General features: G+C 41.3%; 1 protein-coding gene across 7 annotated transcripts in view; it reads left to right on the forward strand.

The window, feature by feature from the left end:
- DPYD (dihydropyrimidine dehydrogenase) overlaps positions 1 to 21,423 on the forward strand; it is a 538,071-nt gene that overhangs the window by 278,819 nt on the left and 237,829 nt on the right. For all 7 annotated transcript variants that reach the window (XR_006414940.1, XM_044432357.1, XM_044432363.1 and 4 more), the window contains one exon: positions 12,864 to 13,048. Coding sequence is in view for 6 of the 7 variants with exons in the window: in XM_044432357.1 (XP_044288292.1) it covers positions 12,864 to 13,048 (185 nt within the window). In the remaining variant the exon portion in view is untranslated. The remainder of the gene's footprint in view (positions 1 to 12,863; positions 13,049 to 21,423) is intronic.

Here is a 21,423-nt window from a genome sequence, read left to right on the forward strand (position 1 = left end):
GCCATCAAGTCACTTTGGACTCAAGGCAACTCTGTGATTGAGTGCTGTCCAAAATATCCTGTCTTTGACAGCCTGCTCAGCTCTTGTCAACTCAAAGCTATGACTTCCTTTATGGAATCGATCTGTCTCATATTTGGTCTTCCTCTTCTTCTTCTGCCATTACTTTTCCCTAGCATTATTGTCTTCACCAGCTTGTCTTGCCTTCTCATGATCTGTCTGAAGTATGACAGATTCAATGTCTTCAGTTTTGCTTCCAGGGAAAACTCTGCCTTAATTTCATTTAGGACCATTTGTTCATCTTTTGCTTGGACCAGGATCTTTGCAAAGCTCTCCTCCAGGACCATGTTTTGAATTCACCGGTTTTCTTCCTGTCAGTTTTCCTCTCTGTCCAGTTTTTACACCCATTCATAGTGATTGGGATTGCTGCCCAGTAGGTGTTTTTCAGGAGTTCCTCTGCCCCAGTCACCATTAGCATTATCCATTCTCTTTTGGTAATGTGGCCATTACCTCTCAAGAAGGTAGGCGCATCTTAGTCCGGTGTGGTTGGACCATTCTGCCTTGGGTGACCCTGCTAGACACGGGACCAGTGAGAGTGTCGGACCTCCTGGTGGCATTGTATTCGGCTTCTGTTTTTTTCAAATTCCTTCACCTGCAAGAGAAGGCAAAACAATGGTGTTCATTTCAATAAGATAATGTTGGGTAAAATATTAGTTGAGATATACTTCTATAACTCTGTTTATTTATTGATTGTAAAAAGCACATACTTTTTATTAATTCATATAAATAATACATGTTGGGTTACATCAGATATGTTAGACTACAACTTGAAGCATCTCCCAGCCAGGTGATGCTATTCTACAGCAGATGAGCTCAAATACACAAGGGGAAAAGAACCATTTTCATGTTCTAACACAATGCCACGATTTCCCCATTCTGAGAAAAAGGGGGGCCCTCAGGAAATAGTTCTGAATAAACAGAAGTGAAACTTGAGGATCACAGTGCTTTCTAGTTACCCTATTAAGAACTGTGATTAAGGACACATGAATAAATGTAGAAAAGCTCTATGTCCCATATTATTGTATAAAATACCTAGGTAGTTAATTCATTTTCCTTTATCATCCATCTTTGCTAGGAAACACTCAATTTCTCCTTCCCTTTTTGGTAGATTCAGGCAGTGTTTCCAGTCTGCCAAGAGGCCACTCCAGGCCTCTGTACCCTTTTGCTTCCTTCTTATGGTTCATTATCTCATAAATTTGAATTCAACTCTATAGCCCTTCAAATAAAGAATTCTCCCAATGGAGGACTGTCCTCTGAAAGGCCTTCAAATAGAGGAACATCCTCTGCAAAGTAGGACACCTGGCCACACTACAGGAACAGTCAGGGAAATGAGCTCTGCTGTTACCACCTGAAACAGGTAAGCCCCACTTTCATGAAAATGGAAACATCTTGAATGAAATTCCCACTGAGTACCCATCTGTTCTGCTTGGAAAAGAAAAAGAAAAATGAGCCAAACAATTATCCTCCCATTTGGTTCAAATTATCATTCATTACAAGGTGAAGGCATACTCCTTAACATGGGGCTACACGAAACTTTGATCTGACTGGGCAGGGCTCCTTTCCACAGACATGCCTTCTTGGGCTTCTCTTTCCTCCCACGTACTTTGTTTCATAAAGTATTTGATTTAATTGTTTCTGCTGCTCTAGAGCAAAAAAGAGACAAGCAGCAACATTTGAATCACTAATGAAGTCCTGAGTGCTGAAGTTAACTTTAATTAGGTCTTATAAGAGTATATTTGAAGCTTGGCTAGTATACAGCATGCTGAATATAGATTCACTGCATCACACCGATCGTAGCTATAGCCTCATCTGGCAGCAATGCAGCATCAATCAGTTTAGTGGTCTTATTCTCTTTATGCTCTTTTATTGTAGCCCTGGGGTGAACACAGCAACTCATGCTGTATCCAGCAGTATCATTAAATATCAGCTTTCATTAATATATTTATATATAGGGAAAGATAGTGAGAGCGAGAGCGTCATTGCAGAAGATCAAATGGATGTTTTGGCTAACCTAATAGAGAGAAGAGCAAATGATCATAAGCGTGTGGATGTACAGCTAGACTTGGGGGTTAGAGGGGCTTCTGAACAGCACTGGATCTCTAATGCTGAGCTTCACCTGAGCTAGGATTACAACCAGGTGAACTTTCCTCCTTAGGGGAATGTTCATCTGCGTCTTCCATTCCCCATTTGTCCTAAAATGTTTTATTGAAGTTCTGCTATGACAGAAACTATTCCAGTGTTGCCTGTTAGAAACATTCAGGGATGCCAGTTTGCACTTTAGTGCCAGCAAGGGAGAGAGACTGATAGCAAGGTGCTGTGGTTTTCTCTTGAATGTATTCTTAACTAAACAACCAGCACCAGGTATGTTAAGAGAATTTATTGTGTGATTCTTTTCTTATCAGGTGTGGTCTAAAACATCCTAAGAAAGCTCTTTCCCCATAACATTCAAAATGGTGTCTCTGAAATTTTGCTCCTCATAGCTGCGGTGCATGATTTAATTTCCCTGCTTCCCTGCACTGCACCTCTTCTCAGTCTAGTCTCAGCAGCCCCAACAGGAAATGTATTCATTGTAGATGATGATTGTGATAATAAATATTTATTTGTTAGCAACTTTTCAAAAATGAAATATTTAAACTGGCTTTAATAAATGGCATAAATAAAAAAATAAAGTCAGAAGAAACACAATCAAATGCATAGCACAAATAGTTTGCCACCCATTTCCATATTTCTTTCTGGGTTCCAGGAAGTCATCATCCTCTGTGCTCTGCATTTCAATTTCCTGCTGATTGCCATGGGGAATACTTTTGCTCCAAAAGGGTTGTTCACGGCCTTGGCAAGCGCTCCCATTTATATAATACAGTAAAATTCCTTTTGCCAAGTCAGACCACTGGTCTATCCATCTACCTCACTACTGTTTCCACTGACTGGCACTGGGTCTCCAGGGTTTCAGACTGGACTCTTTCCCAGCCCTTTGTGGAGGTACCGGGTATTAAGCTTGGAGAATTTTGCACGCAAAACCCATGCTCTGCTACCTATGGCCCCTTCCCGAGCTTCCAAATGGAGTAAAGGAAAGGAGCATAAAGTGATTACAACTGGTGACTTCGGGAGCTTTCTCAGGAAGGAGACACATGTCCTCAGCCTCTGTTGACTGTAGCTCTTTGCAGGACAGACCTTTCTCTTTGCCAGCTTCAAGGCCAGGTTGGTATCGGAGAGAAGCTGCCTACGTTTTCTCATGTTAATGCATTTGCATCTTCAGCTAGGGATTTCTTCCTCCTCTTCTCTTGGCAGCTAAGTAAGGTGAACAGAATAGTGTCTCTTTCTTTTCCTGTTGCATTTTAATCCATTAGGATATTATGCTCAAGCAGTCTTTCTTTTTCTGGTCATTCAGAATGCTGGATGCATCCTGCACCTAGACATTGTCATGGCATTCTCGTGGCCTTGTCTGTCCAGTGAAGATTCAGTAGCAATGTTACCTTTCTAGCTGAGAAGTACTTTGCTATGACAACATAATTGCCATGGGCTAACTAAACGTGACATTAAATGCATTGCTCACAGTGAAATCAGGTGATTATTTGTAATAAATATATAAATGGGCTGCTCTGATCTGAATTGGAGACTACACAACATGAGGAAGGGAGGATTAACCCTTTGCTGGTGTGCACATACCAACCCTGCAGTAGGAAAAGAAAGCAAGTTCTCACTGGTGTAGTGCAAATAAATAAATAAAAATCCCCCAAAGCTCCTATTGGTCCCTCATAGCGCTTACTTTTAAATTGTTGAAGCCCTGATATTGTTGCAAGTGACTTGTTTAAGCAGTAGTGTGTGTTGACATATGTACATGCTTTCCATCCTTTGAAATAATTCAAACAAGAGGAAAAATCTAAAAAAAATGGAAAGCCCAGATGCATGTGATATCTTCGGTATTAATGGCAATTAGAAATTACAGAGGTGCATGGTTTTCACTGGAATTATTTTAAAATAAGATAAGAAAGAAAGGAGCTACTTTAAAAGGCTATTTTAAGTCCGTGTTGCTGAGTGTTGCTTTAGACAGCTGCTGTGAAGCACAACGTGATCATTCTGTAATTATTTTTTTCCCTTTCCGCAGTAGCTGCACAAGAATAGGTTTACCTCCCTTGTGGATAGCTACACTCAGAGTTTCTGCTTATCATTATTTGCCAGGTTTTACTCGGAGTTGATACCACATATGCTCTTACTAAGAAACCATTGATAAATCTTAAGTTTGGCACCAGAACTGAGCTCAGAATACTGTATTTTATTTCCATACTCACTACTGTAAAGAACCTTATAGAGAAAACAGAAAATTCCAGCTTTTCTTCATATGATACAGAAATGCATAGCTGGAGGTACTAATAACCAAACAAACATAAATAACTTGGAATGTATTGGATGAAAAAAATGAATGCATGTAAACTGTTTAAATAGAGGAGTGTGGATTACTTTCCCCTTTAAATGAGATGATGTTATTTTGCAGATTGGGAGATAAAGCATTAATGTCATTCAAATGTCACATAGCATGCATTTTGGGGTGGGGTTTCTTCCCAGGTGAAACAAGAATGTCAGAGCCATCCAGACCAAAGTCCTGCCTAGTCCGCCATTTTGTTTGCACAGTTTCCAACCACCTGATTATGGGAAGCATATGAGTAGGACATGCATGGATTAGCATTCTCCCAACTGTGCTTCCTGGAAATGGGTGTACTTAGGTTTCTGATACTGGAGGTACTATATAGCCAACATGATTGGTAGCCATTTACAGCAATACCTTGCATGAATTTGGCTCATATTCTTCTCAATAAGTGCACTGCACTGTGTGAAGCACTTCTGTATTCTGTCCTGAATCTCCTACCATTCAACTTCATGGGATCACCCCAGGTTCTAATATTACAGGAGGATTTTTTCCCTGTTTCACTTTCTCCACACCATACATAATTTTATACAACTTGATGTTTCCCTGACTCACCCTTTTTTCCCTAATCCAAAATAACGGCCATTTTGAAGGAATTAATTCCATATGAAATCTGTTGAAGAATGGTCCAGTTCATTATTATTTTGACTTTCCCAAGCATTTCAGCTGGACAAGCCATTTCATACAATAGTCTGTGTGTGAGGGTGCCAGGCTTTTTGTAGGAGGTTTGGTGGGAAAATGGCACAAGCACAAATGGACATCTCGAGAAAGGAGTCATAAGGAAGCAGGAAATCCATGCATAAGTACCAGTGCCCCGTCTAAGTGCCCAAGGCCAAGGAAGGCATGTTCTCTTGGGCACAAGAGAGGTCTTCCCTTTGAACTCCTTATGTTTTGAATAGAAATGTGTTTCATGACTGCTTAAACCCATCTTAATCCCAGCTCTAGCTCAAGCGTGCTCTGGACTCTGACTCTCCATACTTCTCTTCTTCCTCATCATCCTCTCTCCCAAGCCACTACGGCTACACTTGCTGCTCTGTCTGTTCCTAGAACTCCCAGTACCTCCATGGCTTCCATTATGCAGCTCTGCAGATGAACTCCCACACATGCTCAGGGCATTCCTGCTGCTCCTGGAGCCTTCAGGGTGAAGATGCTGCAAAACAAACGAACAAACGAACGAACAAAGAAGGTTCGGCTCAGAATGTTAGCTGCAGTTTGGCAAAGCAGAGATGGCCGCTTCCCTCAACGAGGGAGGGAGGCTTCTGGGCACTGTGGAGGCTCACTGTAGCCTGCCCGGGTGCAGCCAGCACCAACCAGCTCGGTGTTACTCCTGCACACCAGTACCTGCAGCTCTGTTACAGTTACACCACTGCTTAGTCTTTAAGAGAGTTTGTGTATGGGGAGGAGGTTCTAGTTTGGTGGGTGTGTGCATCATCTGTGGTAGAAGTATATGGTCTGGGGTATACATGTTTGTATGTATATGCGTATGGTCTAGCTTGAGATTTCTGTGTTTGGTCTAGTCTGGGGTTTGTGAATATGGTCTGCGGTTTGAGCATGCACGTGCATTTTCAAAGGATGATACTGTGTGTGCCTCTGAAAATATACTGACGTATTTTAATTATTATCATTACACTTTGTTGTTGTTGTGTGTGTGATTGAATTAATGCAGTGGGTGCCAGGGTATGTGAAGGATGCATCTGTGTGTTTTGCAAAGAGTTTCTGTGGACTTCCAAGGGATATACTCATCATCATCATCATCATCGTCATCATCATTATTATATGCAAAAGGATACTCATATTTTCTCCTGAGCAATCCAGTCCTTACTTCATACAATATCTGGAATTTTATACTGTGTTCCTTCTGAGGAGGATTTCTTTGATTTCTATTATTATTTATTTCATTTCTATATTATTTATCATTCTATGTGATGATATACAAAGGCATGGATTTCTGATGTTTTCAGAATTTGTTCCTGCATTGCAAAGGATGCTTTTTATATGGCTCTGAGAATATCACATCTTATTTTAATTATCATCATCATTATTAGCATGGTCCTTATGGCTCTGTGGATTCTCCTCATCACTTCTTCTCACTCATGATTTTCGCTCATTATATTTGAACCATTGATTCTCTGTGGAATGAGATTTGTTGTCGGAAGAGGATAATGTGTTTCCAAAGGAGTGTTTTTGTGTGGCCGTAGCATTTGCCCACATCCATTTCCATGTTTTACTCCTCAGTTTTCTCATTTTTGTGGTACAGGTTGCTGACAGTTGGAGAGTCCAAGACTTTCACTTCTGCTGATCCCTCCATATCTGTTTATCTGCCCCCTTCCCACCGCCATTCTTTCTTCCTTTTATGATATATCAAAATGGATGCGGAAACCTCACCTCATTTTACAGCAAAAGCTCAGTCACACATTCTCCAAGAAAGCAAGCCAGGGAAATCAATTTAGAATTCTGCTATTGTCTTCTTTTCCTTTGTTTTCCTTTTGATGAATTTGAATTTTTGTCTTCACAACATGAAAACCAAACTGGCTCATCTTGTAAAGTTGCTGTTATTTTGATTATCCCATCCAAGGGTTTTTAAGCAGAAGCCACTATATTTTCCCACCGCAGTCAAGGATATACTGCCAGCTTCAGTGAAAGAAGTCTGTAAGATGCATATCAAAAATAACATTAATGAGCTGCAAACGCCAAAATTACAGGAACTTATGAAATTGGTTAAACATAAAATACCATTAAACTGTTTACTGAGGCTTCACAGATATACTGCAGCTAATGAGCATTTCTGCTATTTAAATAAGCCCAAATTGAACACACATTACATGGATACATAATTAGTCATGGTAGTCAAGCACACACTGTGTCACTTTTAAAGCTTTATTTGAGGAATCTTTTCCATTTGATTTGTTTTGCTAATTAAAATATTTTCTGGCTTTCCAATATATCTCAATATTTCTGGTTTTTCCCTCCTCAAAGTGGTCTATAATTGGCTGGTGCTTTCCTATTTGTGTACATTTGACACAAATAGATGTCTTGACCTGCAATGTGGTGTATTTGATTTCTGCCTTTATCCTGGTGTCCCTTGGTAAATTTTGAGTGCTGTTGTCCATTCTGCATTCGCTGCTCAGGTGATATTGTTAGGGGCCCAAGAGCCATGGGCTAGCCAGGGCAAGTGTGGGCCATACTGCAGCCATTTTCAGGTTTGTTATACTTTGTTTCAGTTAGCTCCAGGGGTGAGTGTGACAAAAACTCACACTAGTTTCTAACAAGCCACTAAAGATTGGCCTGAGTTGGTTAAGCCAGGGTATCCTAAAGACTTCATGTTTTTCAAACACTTCTTGCCTCTCCTTCACCTGGCACCCCCATATTTCTTCTCAATAGAATGGCACTTTAGAAGACCCACAAGTGTCTTAAACCGATGACCAAGCAGTAGGACATACCTCATGATGAGAGGAGCACTGAGGAGAGAAGGGCTGCGAGGGACCTGCTTGGCTTCTTGGCAAGGATCCCAAATTGAGCAAAACTGCTTCTGTGGCATCTTGCTAGAGTTAGGCGACTCCTTTGCCTTCTGTCTCTATGTAAGCTGTTCCCTTTCTCTTGGGGATATGAGCACCAAACTGGTTTTGTTTTCATTGGATTGTCTCTGCTAAACTGCTTTACCGTACTTTGGTGTCTATTCATCTCTCTTCCCAAAAGTAGGATTGGTCTTGCTTCCTCTGACAAGAGGTAGTGGCAATGCCACTCCTACAGGTAGCATTTGGAGAATGGCTCAGCTGTCTGCTCCTCATTCAGGGATGGTGCTTTTAACAACATAGTTTACGAACAACATTAACCATCTTTCACTCGTCGTTCCAATAAAAGTTGCCGGAGCAGTGTCTTATTTTATTTGTTTATTTACTTATTCAAGGTTTTTCTATACTGTCAATATTTCTAAGAAATGCCTTGAAATGGTGATCCGTGCAGTAGTATCCAACGAGGCTTCTGTGCTTATGCACCTGACCTCGTGTAACCTCTAGTGCCACAGCAATAGCATAAGTGATGCATTTGTCTAGAAAATTTATCGCAGCAGCTCATGCCATTACGGTTATGGTGGAGATTGCTTATATGAGTGGCATGTGCCATGAAGCATGACTTCCCCCCTACTCAGCTTGGATTAGGCTTCATCGTTAGTACTGTGTCCAGTTCTGGACACCTTTTTAGAAAGAGGCAGACAAACTGGAGGAGAGCAACAACGTTGATCAGGGGACTGTAGGCAAAGCCATATAACAAGAGACTGGCATGTTTATTATTGAGTAGAGAAGACTGATCTGAGACGCGATAGCACAGAAGCATATGAAGTTCTGGAAAGGTTATAACACTGATGAGGGCCAGGATCTTCTGAATCATCCCAGAGTGCGGGACGTGGAATAGTGGGCTCACATTGCAGGGTGTCAGATTCTGGCTCAACAATAAAGCAACAAGCAATCAAAACCCACCTATTCCTGACTGTTGGAACAATATGACAATGGAACCACTTCCCTGAGAGGTGAGATTCGGCAGGCATTCAAGATGCAGCTGAACAGCCATGTGCTAGAGCCGCTTTAATGTGGAGTCCTGCATTGAGTAGGGAATTGGACCTGATGGCCCCTCCGAAACCCTACTGTTCTCAGATTCTCTGATTCTAACTGCACAAGTGTGGTGTCCCTGTTGGATACTGCCAAGAGTTTACCAATAGCTGCATCACTTCTCCCTGCTTCTTCCCAGAATACTCTGATAACATGGGAGGAGAGAAATAGTTTAAGAGGAGCCACATAAGCACAGAGGATTGGATCATGGATGGTGTTGTTTTCCTACTAATAGTTTTAAAGGGTGATAGAGATATAGGCTGACAATCATTTCATTATACAATCAGTATAATGATTTGCTTATTGAAATGTCATCTTCTTGCCCTATGGTACCCAATGCAGCTACTTCGCTATTTCTGACTGCAACAGCGGAATAGCTAATCTTGCAACAGTCTATCTGTGTTATAATCTCAACTGCCCAACATGTATTTGACCAGATGTTCCTAAGAATAGGTTTTCTTTCTGAAGCTGCATCCAAACTGGAACAAGTTGAAATTGATCTGTATATCTCGTACCTGTTTTCTTTGTTCATTTTATTAATTTTTAATACATTAATTTTTTAAAAAACTAAGCCAGGTTTGCAGCCCTGGTAAGATGCATATTCTATCTGCTGCCAGCTAACCAAACTGCTTGCACATGGGTAATGTGTGTAGTCTTTTTAGACAAGTCACTATCCCTCAGAGCAGTCTACCTGACAGAATGTTAGGATGAAAGGAAAAGCCCAGTTAAGCCAGTATTAGCTCCTTTGAATGAAGGCAAGTTAACAAATAGAATTGCTGACTAAACATACTATCCTTCCATCTTGCTTGAATTCTCCTACCACAATTCAGGATCCTAGGAAATTATCTGTAAGGATAGGCCCTTATCCTTAGAAATATTAAACTAACTAAACCGTTTTGCATTCAGATACCAGGAGAAAACTAATCTAGTCTTGGCATTTTGCAAATTAGTTCAGTGGACTTAACTAAATGCGTGCTTTGTTTATTTTATTTTAGTCTAGCTTTTTGCAAGCAATGGGACTTTAAGAGAGACTAATCACTTCTGATCCTGAAAGTGACACAGTATTTCCAGTTTTAAAATTAGCTGCTGAAACATGCAAAGCAGTTTCTTTTTCTTATATTTTTATCTAAACCATCAGTACCTTATCTTAGCATTCAGGATTTCAAAATGTTTTGTGCTTGGCATTATCAGTATTAGCAGCCCTATGTGGTATTCATATTAATTTGTCATAATAACATTTTGTTGACTGAATCAAAAATGAGATATAGAGTCTAATTATTATTTCCTTCCAAGGTAGTTTGAGATAGCGCCTGTGTCCAATTCGTTTTTCTTCTCTTCTCCCACCCACTGTCCACCCAGATTCTTTTGTCAGTGTTTTCAGTCATGTCAGTGGCCTTTATGGTAAGGAGCTATATAAGTGCACAGTCAAAACCTGCTTAACTGGCTGATCTTTTCCTCCTACTAATAGTAATTCCATGCTGAAGATTCCAGCTGCCTTTCAAACAGTAAAAGTTGCTTGCCTTTCCCACTGCAGAATCATCTGTCACAAAAGCTTCTAAGAAAGCCTAGGCAACGCTCTTGCATATAACATATATGGATCGTGCTTTGTCTAGGGATTCTCACTTCCAATCCCCCTTGAAAGCCCATTTTTCAGGAAATTATTATGTGAAGTTCCTCACCACGCTTGTCTGCCTCTGGCAAACCTCCAGCACCATTCTCATCCTCCTTCCTTGCTCCTTTCTCTTTCCCTTTATTTAACCACCTGATGTAGAGATCCAGAGTGGGAAACCATGAAAACCCCATTCCTGACTTTTCAGAGGGTTCGCGAGGCAAAGCACAACTACATGTTCTCATCTCTAGTGAAAACAGGATGCATCTTTGACGCTGTTTTGTGACAACTGAGAAATATACCAGCAGGTTTCTCTTTTACATATATGACAGCACAGCTACATCAGTTTAATTGGCCTTAGCAATCTGCATCTGTGTGTGGCATGTCCTCAAGGGATGGTCAGCACATGTGCGTACACACACACACAAATTCATACAGAAAAAAAATCTCTACGATAGAATAATACCCACATAAAAATCACACATCCTTATGCATGGTATCAAGATGTTCTAAAACACTGCCTGTATCCAGATGCCTTACTGTGAAGCTATAGAAACAGAACAGAACAAGTCAGAAGGAGTCCCCTGGGCCATCTAGTCTGAGACTGGATATACTAAGTAGCGAGTCAGTCAGTCTGTATATCTGTCCGTCTGGCTGGCTGGTGTCCTGGCTGGCTTGCCCTCAGATAGCTTTCCCTGAGTATATAACCTAAAATAGAGATGATCACATTAAAGAAAAGCCCTGGATACTATTTTTGTCATAAGGAATAAGGGGGAAAGCTTCAATTTTATCACAATTCATATCGGGGTCCCTCTGTTCCCTGATCCTATTTCTTGTATCTATTATTTACTTGTTCATTATGTGCATGTTTTCCCCCTTCTCCCAAGAAGGTCAGGGCAACATACGTGACCCCCTCCGCCCCCTTTTTTAACCTTAAAACAGTCCTAAAAGTTAGGCTGGGTTCCAAGAAAACAGACAACTCAGTATCACCCAGAGACCTTTATAGCTGAGGCGCAAAACTGACACTAGTTTGAAATATGTAGTTGGCAACTATGGCATTTTTATTTTTTTGCTCTAGAGTAAGTGCCAGGAATATGATCCAAAGTGGAATCCTGGCCTGCGGGGGGGGGGGGGGGGGCTTAACCCTTCCCTCTGCCATGGAAATACAATTTTTTTTATACCAGGTGTGGGGTTACCAGATCGATATCAAAGCCATAGCAGGGAGGGGGAAGAGATGATTCTGTACCCACTGCAGAGTTGAAATGAAAAGAAGTCATTTCAAGCAGCACCTGTTTTAAAGTTTATTTTCAACATAATCTTGACAGTACCTCCTACATCATCTTCTTTAGCTTATTAAGCTTCCGTCTGCCATTAGACCATCACAGGCATGAGACAGAGTTGACCTGCTTTGTATGGTCTTCAGATTGGCCTCATTGGCAGAAGCAGCAGGTGACGGGATAAAGCTGTTTCACCTGCTATAGGGCTATATCAGACTGAAATCAGTGAGACTTCTTCCACAAGAATCAACATTCTTTGTGCATAGAAAGCAAGCCTCTCGGGGGGAAAGGTTTTCTGTGAGCTGTTTGCATTATATCTATGCAGAATGGTCTATGATCCCAGCCATTATGTGGGTTGGGACCATGGCAGAGCAGTGGGTGTCCAAATCATAAGCTATACCAACAGGGTTGGGAATATAATTCTTCAGGGCACCCAATGTCCATAGAAAGGTTGAGGTCTCCCAGAGAACTCCATGTCCAAGTTTCCCTGGCACCCAAGTGATCAACATCAGAGAAGAAAAGAGGTTTTGCAGAATCTCTCCACTCAGTGCTAGAGTTGCAAACAAATAAATTTGGGGAAAAGATAAGGAGATATCTGTGGTGGCAGGAACTTGGTGTTGGAGAAGTTGTTTCATGGTCATTCCAAACTCAATGGTAATGACTTCAAGAGATGGGCTCCAGACACTGGATGAAGCAAGTTCCTAAGCTGTATGCTAGGGCAGGTCGATCCAGAAGTCTACAGTGCACAGTATCTGCTAAGGCCACAGGCTCCTGAATTTGGAGTTCAAGGCTGCAAGACCCTGATAACATTTATCATCTAAACTGGTGTTTTCATGTTAATTACACATCTGTATCATCTACCTTTTCTGCCCCCCCCTTTCCTTTTAATACAGTTAAAGGAGCTCTTCATCCTCTCAAGTTTAACAGATGGGGCCTCCCTGAAGTTGATCCGGAGACCATGCAAACAAGTGAGCCGTGGATTTTTGCAGGAGGCGACATTAGTGGTCTGGCCAACACTACAGTGGAATCCGTGAATGATGGCAAACAAGCTTCATGGTACATGCACAAATACATACAGGCAAGTCTACAATGCTGTCTTCTTTGGCTTTATCTTGATTTCACCCTGTTGGGTTCAGATTTCCTACCCATTCCTCATCTTATTAGATTGTCTCCACTCAAAAAACAGATATAATGTAATTCCAAGATCGTCCATGCAGGTTGATACATTATAAGTCTGACAACAGGGTTAAGGTTAGATAATTAAAAACTACAGGAACATAATGACAAAGGTTTTAGTAAGTTAAAAGTGACTGCTGCTGGTATGCATGTGACTGTTATCAATTTTAATGTGTTTTTTATGTTAAGCAATGGGAAAAAATACTTTTACTCATCAGTTCTGATTTCTACCCAAAGGGGATACAACTAATGCATAATACACTGCATAAGACACCTTACTCAGGTAATTGGAAAAACAACTTATAAATATTAAAACAGCACAGCACTGAATAGCATGGAGGGATTTAAAAAAAACAAGAATACTTTTAGCATTGTCACCTGGAGCAGAAATTATTATGTATAGGGTGTGATCACACCGGCATTTTCTAAAATACATAGAGATGCAAACAAGGGCCTCTGCACAATGAAAACTGCCTGTTTGTGAGATAAATCTAGAAGTTGCACAAGAGACCACATGCGGGAGGCAAGAGGGCCCTTAACCTGTGGAAAGACGGAACGTGTCTCAAGAGGTGAAAGAGCCGTTCTTCTGCTGGGGCTGAGAAGTTTGCGTGTCTTGCTCTTCACTCGTTCTGCTCCTCAAAAGGATAGTAAACAAGCCGTAAGACAGATGCAACCTGTAGAACGCAGCAGATCATATAGATGAGGCTGTTAGTACAAAAAGAAAAGGAAAGAGAAAGAAATTTGGTGATACTGTTTGCCCAACCACCTGTGATCAGTAATTTCAATTTCTAACTAATCAGTTTTTAACTATCCAGGTTGACAAACATCCATAATTAAATGCTGAATTAATATTTAAATGGAGAGAGGGTTTAGTTTTTCTAAACTATATGGTGGCTTAATGGTGGGTAAACACTTCTTGCCCTTGTGCACCTGTGCTATTCATTCCAGAGCAGTAGAAGCTTATGGGGGCAGCCTTTTCACAGGTAACCATTAACTCATTTTTGCATCTATGAAGCAAATCCCCATTTGGTAACACAGTGGAGCTGTGATTCTTAGTGTGTGAGGTGGGTCACTCTATAGAACGATGGAAATTGGCTGCAAAGTCTGAAGCTTTTTCCTATACAATGAGTGTGTTATTGTAAGGAACATCAGTCAACCAAGTGCTTCTCCAACAAAATCTAATTATATGTGGATATATACAAAAGCAGCCTCTATTTTTCCAGAGTGTTTATACCATGGCCTTTAGGACCATGTGACTGGTCTATGTAGACATACATTTTGTATTTTCCTTGGGAATGATGGTCTGCTCTCTTTGCAGAAACGGTTACTACAACAGCCCATAGTACTAGGTGTTCTTCCCTCTTGACCTTAGAAATGTTCCTGTTCCTTTCTTGCCACTCATTATTGTAAAGAAAACTGCATATATTCCCTTCTGTTAGTGAATTCCTTTCCAAAACTTTCATGCAGAATGAAAACCACACTTTTGTGTGACTCAAGAGAATTTGTTTGGGATGTGATGAAGCAATATGAGCACATATATTCTGGCAGTATATTATTTTTATACATCCATTTTGAAATGATGACATGGGTTTCCTCCATGATTTCTGCAAAAGAAGAAGGAAGGAAGGAAGGAAGGAAGGAAGGAAGGAAGGAAGGAAGGAAGGAAGGAAGGAAGGAAGGGGAAGGGGAAGGGGGACAGGACAGAAGCCAAGCCAAGCCAATCCCAAAACCCCTCAAAAACAAAATGCACATTAAAGTTGTAAAGAGACTGCCTTTGCCATTTTCTAAGTTGGTTCTGTTGCAGCAAAAACAAGGGTTTAAGGGCACATTAAATAGCTGTCGGGTACCACAAAATGAGCTTCTAGAATACAAAATGACTGGAGAAAGAGAGCAAGAGAAGGATGAGAAGACTGCTCTACTCTACTCTTGTTCAGTAGAGTAAAGCAGGGAATGGATCTGAGGTTTCACTGAAAACTGCACAAAATAGTGGAGGACACAGTGTGTGCTATGTACATGTTGAAGGGGGTGATTCTTTCTTTCTCATTTGTGAAGGCAGCAGTGGGATGAAAAAGGGAAGGAGCTGGTGTCAAGTTTGCTGAGTTCTCAGAGCAGGATGTGTGGATAAAAGATGCATAAGGGAAAGTAAATGAAGTTTGGTGAACCTTCTGTTGTCAGGGAGCCAGGAGCCAAGTGTGCATAGATAAGTAAATGTCTAGCCATTCTTATGAGCTATAGTTAGATGTGTTGCTGTTCCTACTTGTGAATATCAGCTCAGTTTTTCTGAGCAAGTCTTTGTCATAGCCCAAATGGTGGCACTTTTATTCAGAAGAAGTGGCCATTTGGGGTGGGGAGAATATGCAGCTGTTCCTTACATACTTGTTTTTCAAGTTGAATATTGGTGGTACATTCCAGTAATTCTTAAGGGAGAATTTTAGTTTAATAGAACAGTTACCCAGTAATATTGACTGCTTACCTCTCTTGCATCGTTAAAACTACAGTGGGGGTTGGGGCAGGGAGAAAAATCCCATTTATATTCAGCCAAGGTAAAGGAAGGAGCTGAATGCATGGCTGCAGTAAGAAATCAGCCATGTTATTTTGTTAAAATGTTTAGGATGATGCCACTTTGGTTATCACTCATGGGGTAATTTACAGCATCCAGATCGTGATCTTTGCATTTATCCATCAGTTCTAGCTCTACTCATTTCAGTGAGAATTGTACTGAGTGCTTTGAGGCAAAATACTTATGTGGAATTAGACCCAATTGCCTATATGCCATCAATCTCTGTAAGAATTTTTTAACAAATAAGAGTGTCGCTCTACAGTACTTTAATCCAGGGACTTTAGAGGACAGTAGATTTCAAAAGAAGGGAAAAATGGGTGTTATAATGCTGCTGGAGTTTTATTAAGATAAGATATATATATATATATATATATGGTGAAATTTGCCTCAAATTGCTCCTTTTGGAAGAAAGTATCCATCAGAATATTCCAAATGATAGAATGTGGGCTGCTAGTCCATCCAAAGTTATTTCAGTTGAGTTTCAATTCAATTTAGGGAAGCATTTCAATTGAAATATTAATATTGCACTTGAGGCTAGCTGCTAGATCTGCTACTGCAGGTATTTGCAGCCTGGCAGTAATTGCCATGGGGGTCTGGTGGTGCAGCAGAGGCAAAACTGGCACCAGTGACAGGACAGTAACCTCAGTCTCCTGGTCCCTTGGGAACAACTGGCCAAGGCTCCCACTATGGTCTCTTGTGTGAGTCTTCTCTGCAGCCTCCTTGTGTCCTTAGGAGAACATAGCTACCTTAGATATGGCTCGGCATGTTTGCAGCTTGCTTGCCATATCTGTGTGTGTATGATCAATATTGTGGCATGCCTCCTTGGGAGTCTCCCTGCCACAGCCAAAGCAAGCAGCCTGCCTTATGGTGAAAGGAAAGTGCAGTGCAGCCTGGAAACAGGGTGGTCAGATTCTGAGCACAAAGGAACCAGCAGTTCAAAGTGGAAATTCAGTGGCAAATGACAAATAGAATAGAATAGGAAATACAGTCCAGCTAGTCCAGCTAGTTTAGCCCTGCACAGACTGCCTACCTGATTGTTTGGAGACCCACAATTTCCAGGGTGGCTGTGTTAGCCCCCACCCCTGCCACATACACCCCCTTTTTTGGAAACCCACAATTCCCCTTCTGTACCCAAGAAAACCTTGATGCGCTCTCATCTGGTGCCTCCATCCATCTCCCATACATTATGGGAAAGAAGTTACCAAGAGTGGAAGACCCTCCACTGGACTGTATCTCCTTCAGTCTCTCCCCACCTTTCCAGGGTTTTGCTATTGCTTTTTGTCTGCTGGCAGACAAGGAATTGCACCAAGAAGGATTGTTTTCAATCAGTCTGCTAAGTGAAGGCTTCTGCATAATCAGTGGGTTGGAATAACCACAACACCTGTGCATGCACAGTGCTTGGCCACATGTCTGTAAGCTCCCTGGCTGGTCTGCAGGCCACCAGCCCTAAGCAAAGAATCTCTGTAAAGCTCATCTCCATCCTGAACTCCCTAAGAACCAGTTAGGGAGTTGCTAGTTCCTGCTGTGCTTTGTTCGTTGCCATTTGGCAAACATAATAGAATCTCAACCAGTTCTATATGGAGATGATCTATCTGCTTATCTTCAGCACGAGGGTCACACTAACAACATCTGCAAAAGGAGTTTTTGAAGTACAGAATTCATTCTCACACTGCTATGGATTTTGTGTCTGTATTTGTGATGTGCTCTGTTTATTTATTATTATTAGTTTAATATTACATGTATATCCTGCCTTTTTCCTCTTGCAAGGCGGCCAAGGCAGCTTATAGGATTCTAGTCCTCCCAACAACAACCCAGTGAGGTAGGTTAGGCTAAAGTGTACATGACTGCTCCAACATCACCCAGTGAGTCTCATGGCAAGGTGGGGACCAAAACCTGGACCTTCTGAGTCCCACTTCAGCACTCTTTACCACTGTACCACACTGGCTCTCCCTGGCACTGTGGCTTTCCGTCATTTTCAGAACACTCCCCAAACATGCTTTTATGCTGTTACAGGACTGGTTTGCTCATGCTGAACATCCCAACCTGCATTAAGATTAAAAGTGATGATCCAAAGGTCTAAAATGCTTCGGTGCAGGAACTTGCAAGAGCTTTGCAGGATAAGTGGGTGCCTAATTTGCCCTGAAGGCTGGGCAATTCACATGCCAACACACACCTTCAGAGAGACAAACTGATGAGCTCATGGAACACTCTCCAGCGCTTAATGTCAGTTGGTTTCAGAAAACACCCGTGTGGGTCAGGGCACCCAAATCAACGGTATGGACCCTTGCTAATATGCTGTGGAATATGAGGCAACTGTGGGTGGAATTAACACTGCATCTGACAGATTCATCTGCTTTATGTACACATGAATCTCCCTGTAAGCAGCAGAAAGTATGCCATGTCTTGAGAGGATATGTGTGAACACGCACTGGAGTCAGCTGGTTTCGGTTACCTGGCACATGTATGCCATTCACTTCCAGTCATTTCATTTATCACACTTTTCCTTCCGAGAGCTCAGTGTTCTTAGCCGATCTCCCATCCAGATGTTTTAGCATCATGCCTTCTGAAGATGATTTGGTCATCTGGCTTCTCGTGGGGCTCACCATGGCAAACACCTGACCAACGTCTCTGATGAGCAAAGGATGTATAAGCCCTTTGCTTCTAAGTGCATCATTGTTTCTGCCCCAAATGCCTTGTTAGACCTGGATCTGCACAATAAAGCACACGCTGCCTGTGGAATTGGAATATACTGAAAGCATTGGAGGAAATCTGACAATTCGTAGCTTGTCAATTGGAATTTTAGATCAAGTGGGCTTAATAGCAGAGTGTTTCCGCTACCCTTTGCAGGTTTTGAGGGAGCTTATTCGACCTTACCATCTCACCATGAAGCTAATGGGAAAAGCCTTGCAGCAATCTTCACAGGAAAGATTCCAAATGTCAAGTGTCATCTTTCCAGCTGCTAGATGAATGGGTAGCCACGAGGCATTTATTTGGGTGTGCGGTCTCAATAAAATCTGGTTGCTGTGGTGGCAATTACTATAATTTGGCAATTGCTTTGCCAGCATTTGGACCACTTGCAATTTTAGTCACTGGAATTGGGGGCATTATTTTAGGACAGCTGTAATTTAAAGGCAGGTCAAGGCATCACAGCTTTTTTTGTTTTTGGTGGGGCTAACGTATCACTCTGTCTTTTTCATTCAGCTCTCACTTGCATGCGCAGTCCTGTATTCCTCTAATGTGCTCTGATTGTTGAGAAAAAATATATTCATGAAGCAGATTGGCATAACATTAAGTATGCAAGATGGTGAACCTTTCAGCCTGCCAGTTTCATCGAATGTTTATGCTAGGAATTAAGTTTATAATATATATTTAGGATGTGTTTCCTATGGGGCTGTGTAAAAACTATAGGCCATTATTGAGAAGTGCTACTAACATCCTTATCTTAGAAAGTACTCCCAGGATCAAAGCTCAAGGAGGGGCCATCAAGCCCATGCTCACAACACACATGCAAACATTCGAACCTGATAATACGTACTCCTAGTGCAAATGGCTTGTATCTCAGGTTCCAAGCTCCTTTTCGATTCCTACTATTCCCATAAATGGTTTCAACCTTTAACAAGGAATTAGGTGGTGGTTGTGGTGGTGATGATGATGGTTACACTGCATTCATATGCTGCCCCTTTTTCCTCTCATGAGGAACCCAAGGCAGCTTACATAGCTCTATTGTATCCTCACAACAACAACTCTGTGAAGTAGGTTGAGCTCTGTGACTGGCCCAAAGTCACCCAGTTGGCTCCATGGTTCAGTGGGGACTAGAAGCCAGCTCTCCTGGGTTCCTTTCATGAAAGGTTACTTTCTTTCCTGAACAGAAGGCAAACCTTGTATCCTACGGTGATTAAGTTTTACCTTAATAGTGTCAACATATAATCTGAATGTCCGTATGTTTGTTTGGAAGTGATTTATAAATTAGTCAAGGGAAGTTCCAGTTTGTCAGACTTGCTGTGGAGAAATTTTACCCTTGCAACATCATCACTATTCAAGATTTGAGGTTTCAGCATTGATGTTGTCCACAAAAACATGTTTTGATGGATAGTCCTTTGCATATGTAGCTCATTAGTTAGAAGTAATGTAATATATCTTGCATATTTGGATAATATGACACTGGAAAACCTGTTGTATTTAAACTTGACAGACCTTCAGCACAGGTCCAACCCAACAGCCCAAAATGGGCCAAGTCAGGGGTAGTTTTGGCTTCTGTGGAATTGTTTCAAATATTTGAAGCTGGGAACTGTCTCTCTCTGGTGTTATTTGCAAAATTCAGGGCCAACACATTACATTCAAACTGTAGTTGTTTCTGTAGTTGTTCTTCTTGGGGAACTTAACACAAAAAGTATTGACACATTCCCCCCTTCCTGCAACTGGGCACACTCTGCCTTGGCAACTTCAAATTTCTGACAGTTACTTTTAATTTTCTGCAAATCTGCAAATTTTCTGCAAATTTTCTCTGCATTGCAATTTGCACAAATGTGAACAAATTGTGGATTGGAAGCCAGAATTTTGTGCAACTTTTCCCTTTGTAAAAAAGAAAATAACTACCCAGATCACAGCCAGTTCTGCTGGGAAAACGATGCCGCTGAAGCCAATGGAATGTGAAAGGCACTCGAATTCCTGTTTCCAGGCGGAGAAGACGGTGCCTTCTGTAATGTGGGATGTGTCACTTCCTTTCTCATGAACCTCCATTAGTTACTGTGCAGCTCTGGTGTCCTCACTTTGGCCGTGACTTCAGTGAACGACCTTCCCCATTCCATTTGCTCCCAATTCCATTTATACCCAGTGCATCACCCCATTCTGCTGGTGAAGTGCAATTATAGAAACCTTTGCTATATTCTGTCCTTAGTATTTTCTCTCATGTGGAGCTCACAAACAATAAGCCAATGAATTGAATTTTAGACCATTTCCCTCCACTGTGTGTATTTTATTCATGTATTTTAAGAAATACATGACAAATAACTTAACAAATAATAAAGGGAGCAGGTACAGAAACGGATCATATACGTTCCCAAGGTGGATTCACCTCAGCATAACTTTGAGGAGACTATCTTTGTGCTGAATTACATAAAATGCTCCCTCTTTTTCTCTTTCAGTGAAAAAATACTATGTGAGCTTTTATATCTGGTTGTCAGGATTTTTTTAAAAAAATACTTTTATGCAGCCTTGCCGCTTTCAGATATTTCAGAGATAATTTGAGCACATTATTGTGGTGAGAAAACTGTATTAATTCACATCCCTAAGATATACCAGTTTGCTTATTGTGCTTCTGTAAGGTGAATAAGTGCCTCTCTTAGCAGTCTTGAGTCACTTGAAGAATCCAGGGCCAGTGCATAATGCACCGCAACACAATACAATTTTAATTTGAATAGTGACTTTCATACAAAGTGCATCCCTGACTGACTGTAAATAATGCAATTACGGAATTAAATAATAAATAATAGATGAAGGAGAGCAATGGGAGCACAAGCAAAAAAGCATAAAAATCTTTTTTTGGCTGAGGCTGAAAAGGGAAGCAGGTCAATAGGGTGCACAACTGGTCGGGGATTTTATTACTACTGAAGAAAGTGGGATGTTGATGGGATGCTTCATTTTTTGAGAGATGTAGGAATCAAATATGTTCATACCATTTAGCATCCTTGTGAGAACAATCAGGAAGATGTAGATAC

This window comes from Varanus komodoensis, unplaced genomic scaffold (genome assembly GCF_004798865.1).
Source record: "Varanus komodoensis strain SLA01 unplaced genomic scaffold, ASM479886v1 scaffold24, whole genome shotgun sequence".
Lineage (NCBI taxonomy): Eukaryota > Metazoa > Chordata > Lepidosauria > Squamata > Varanidae > Varanus > Varanus komodoensis.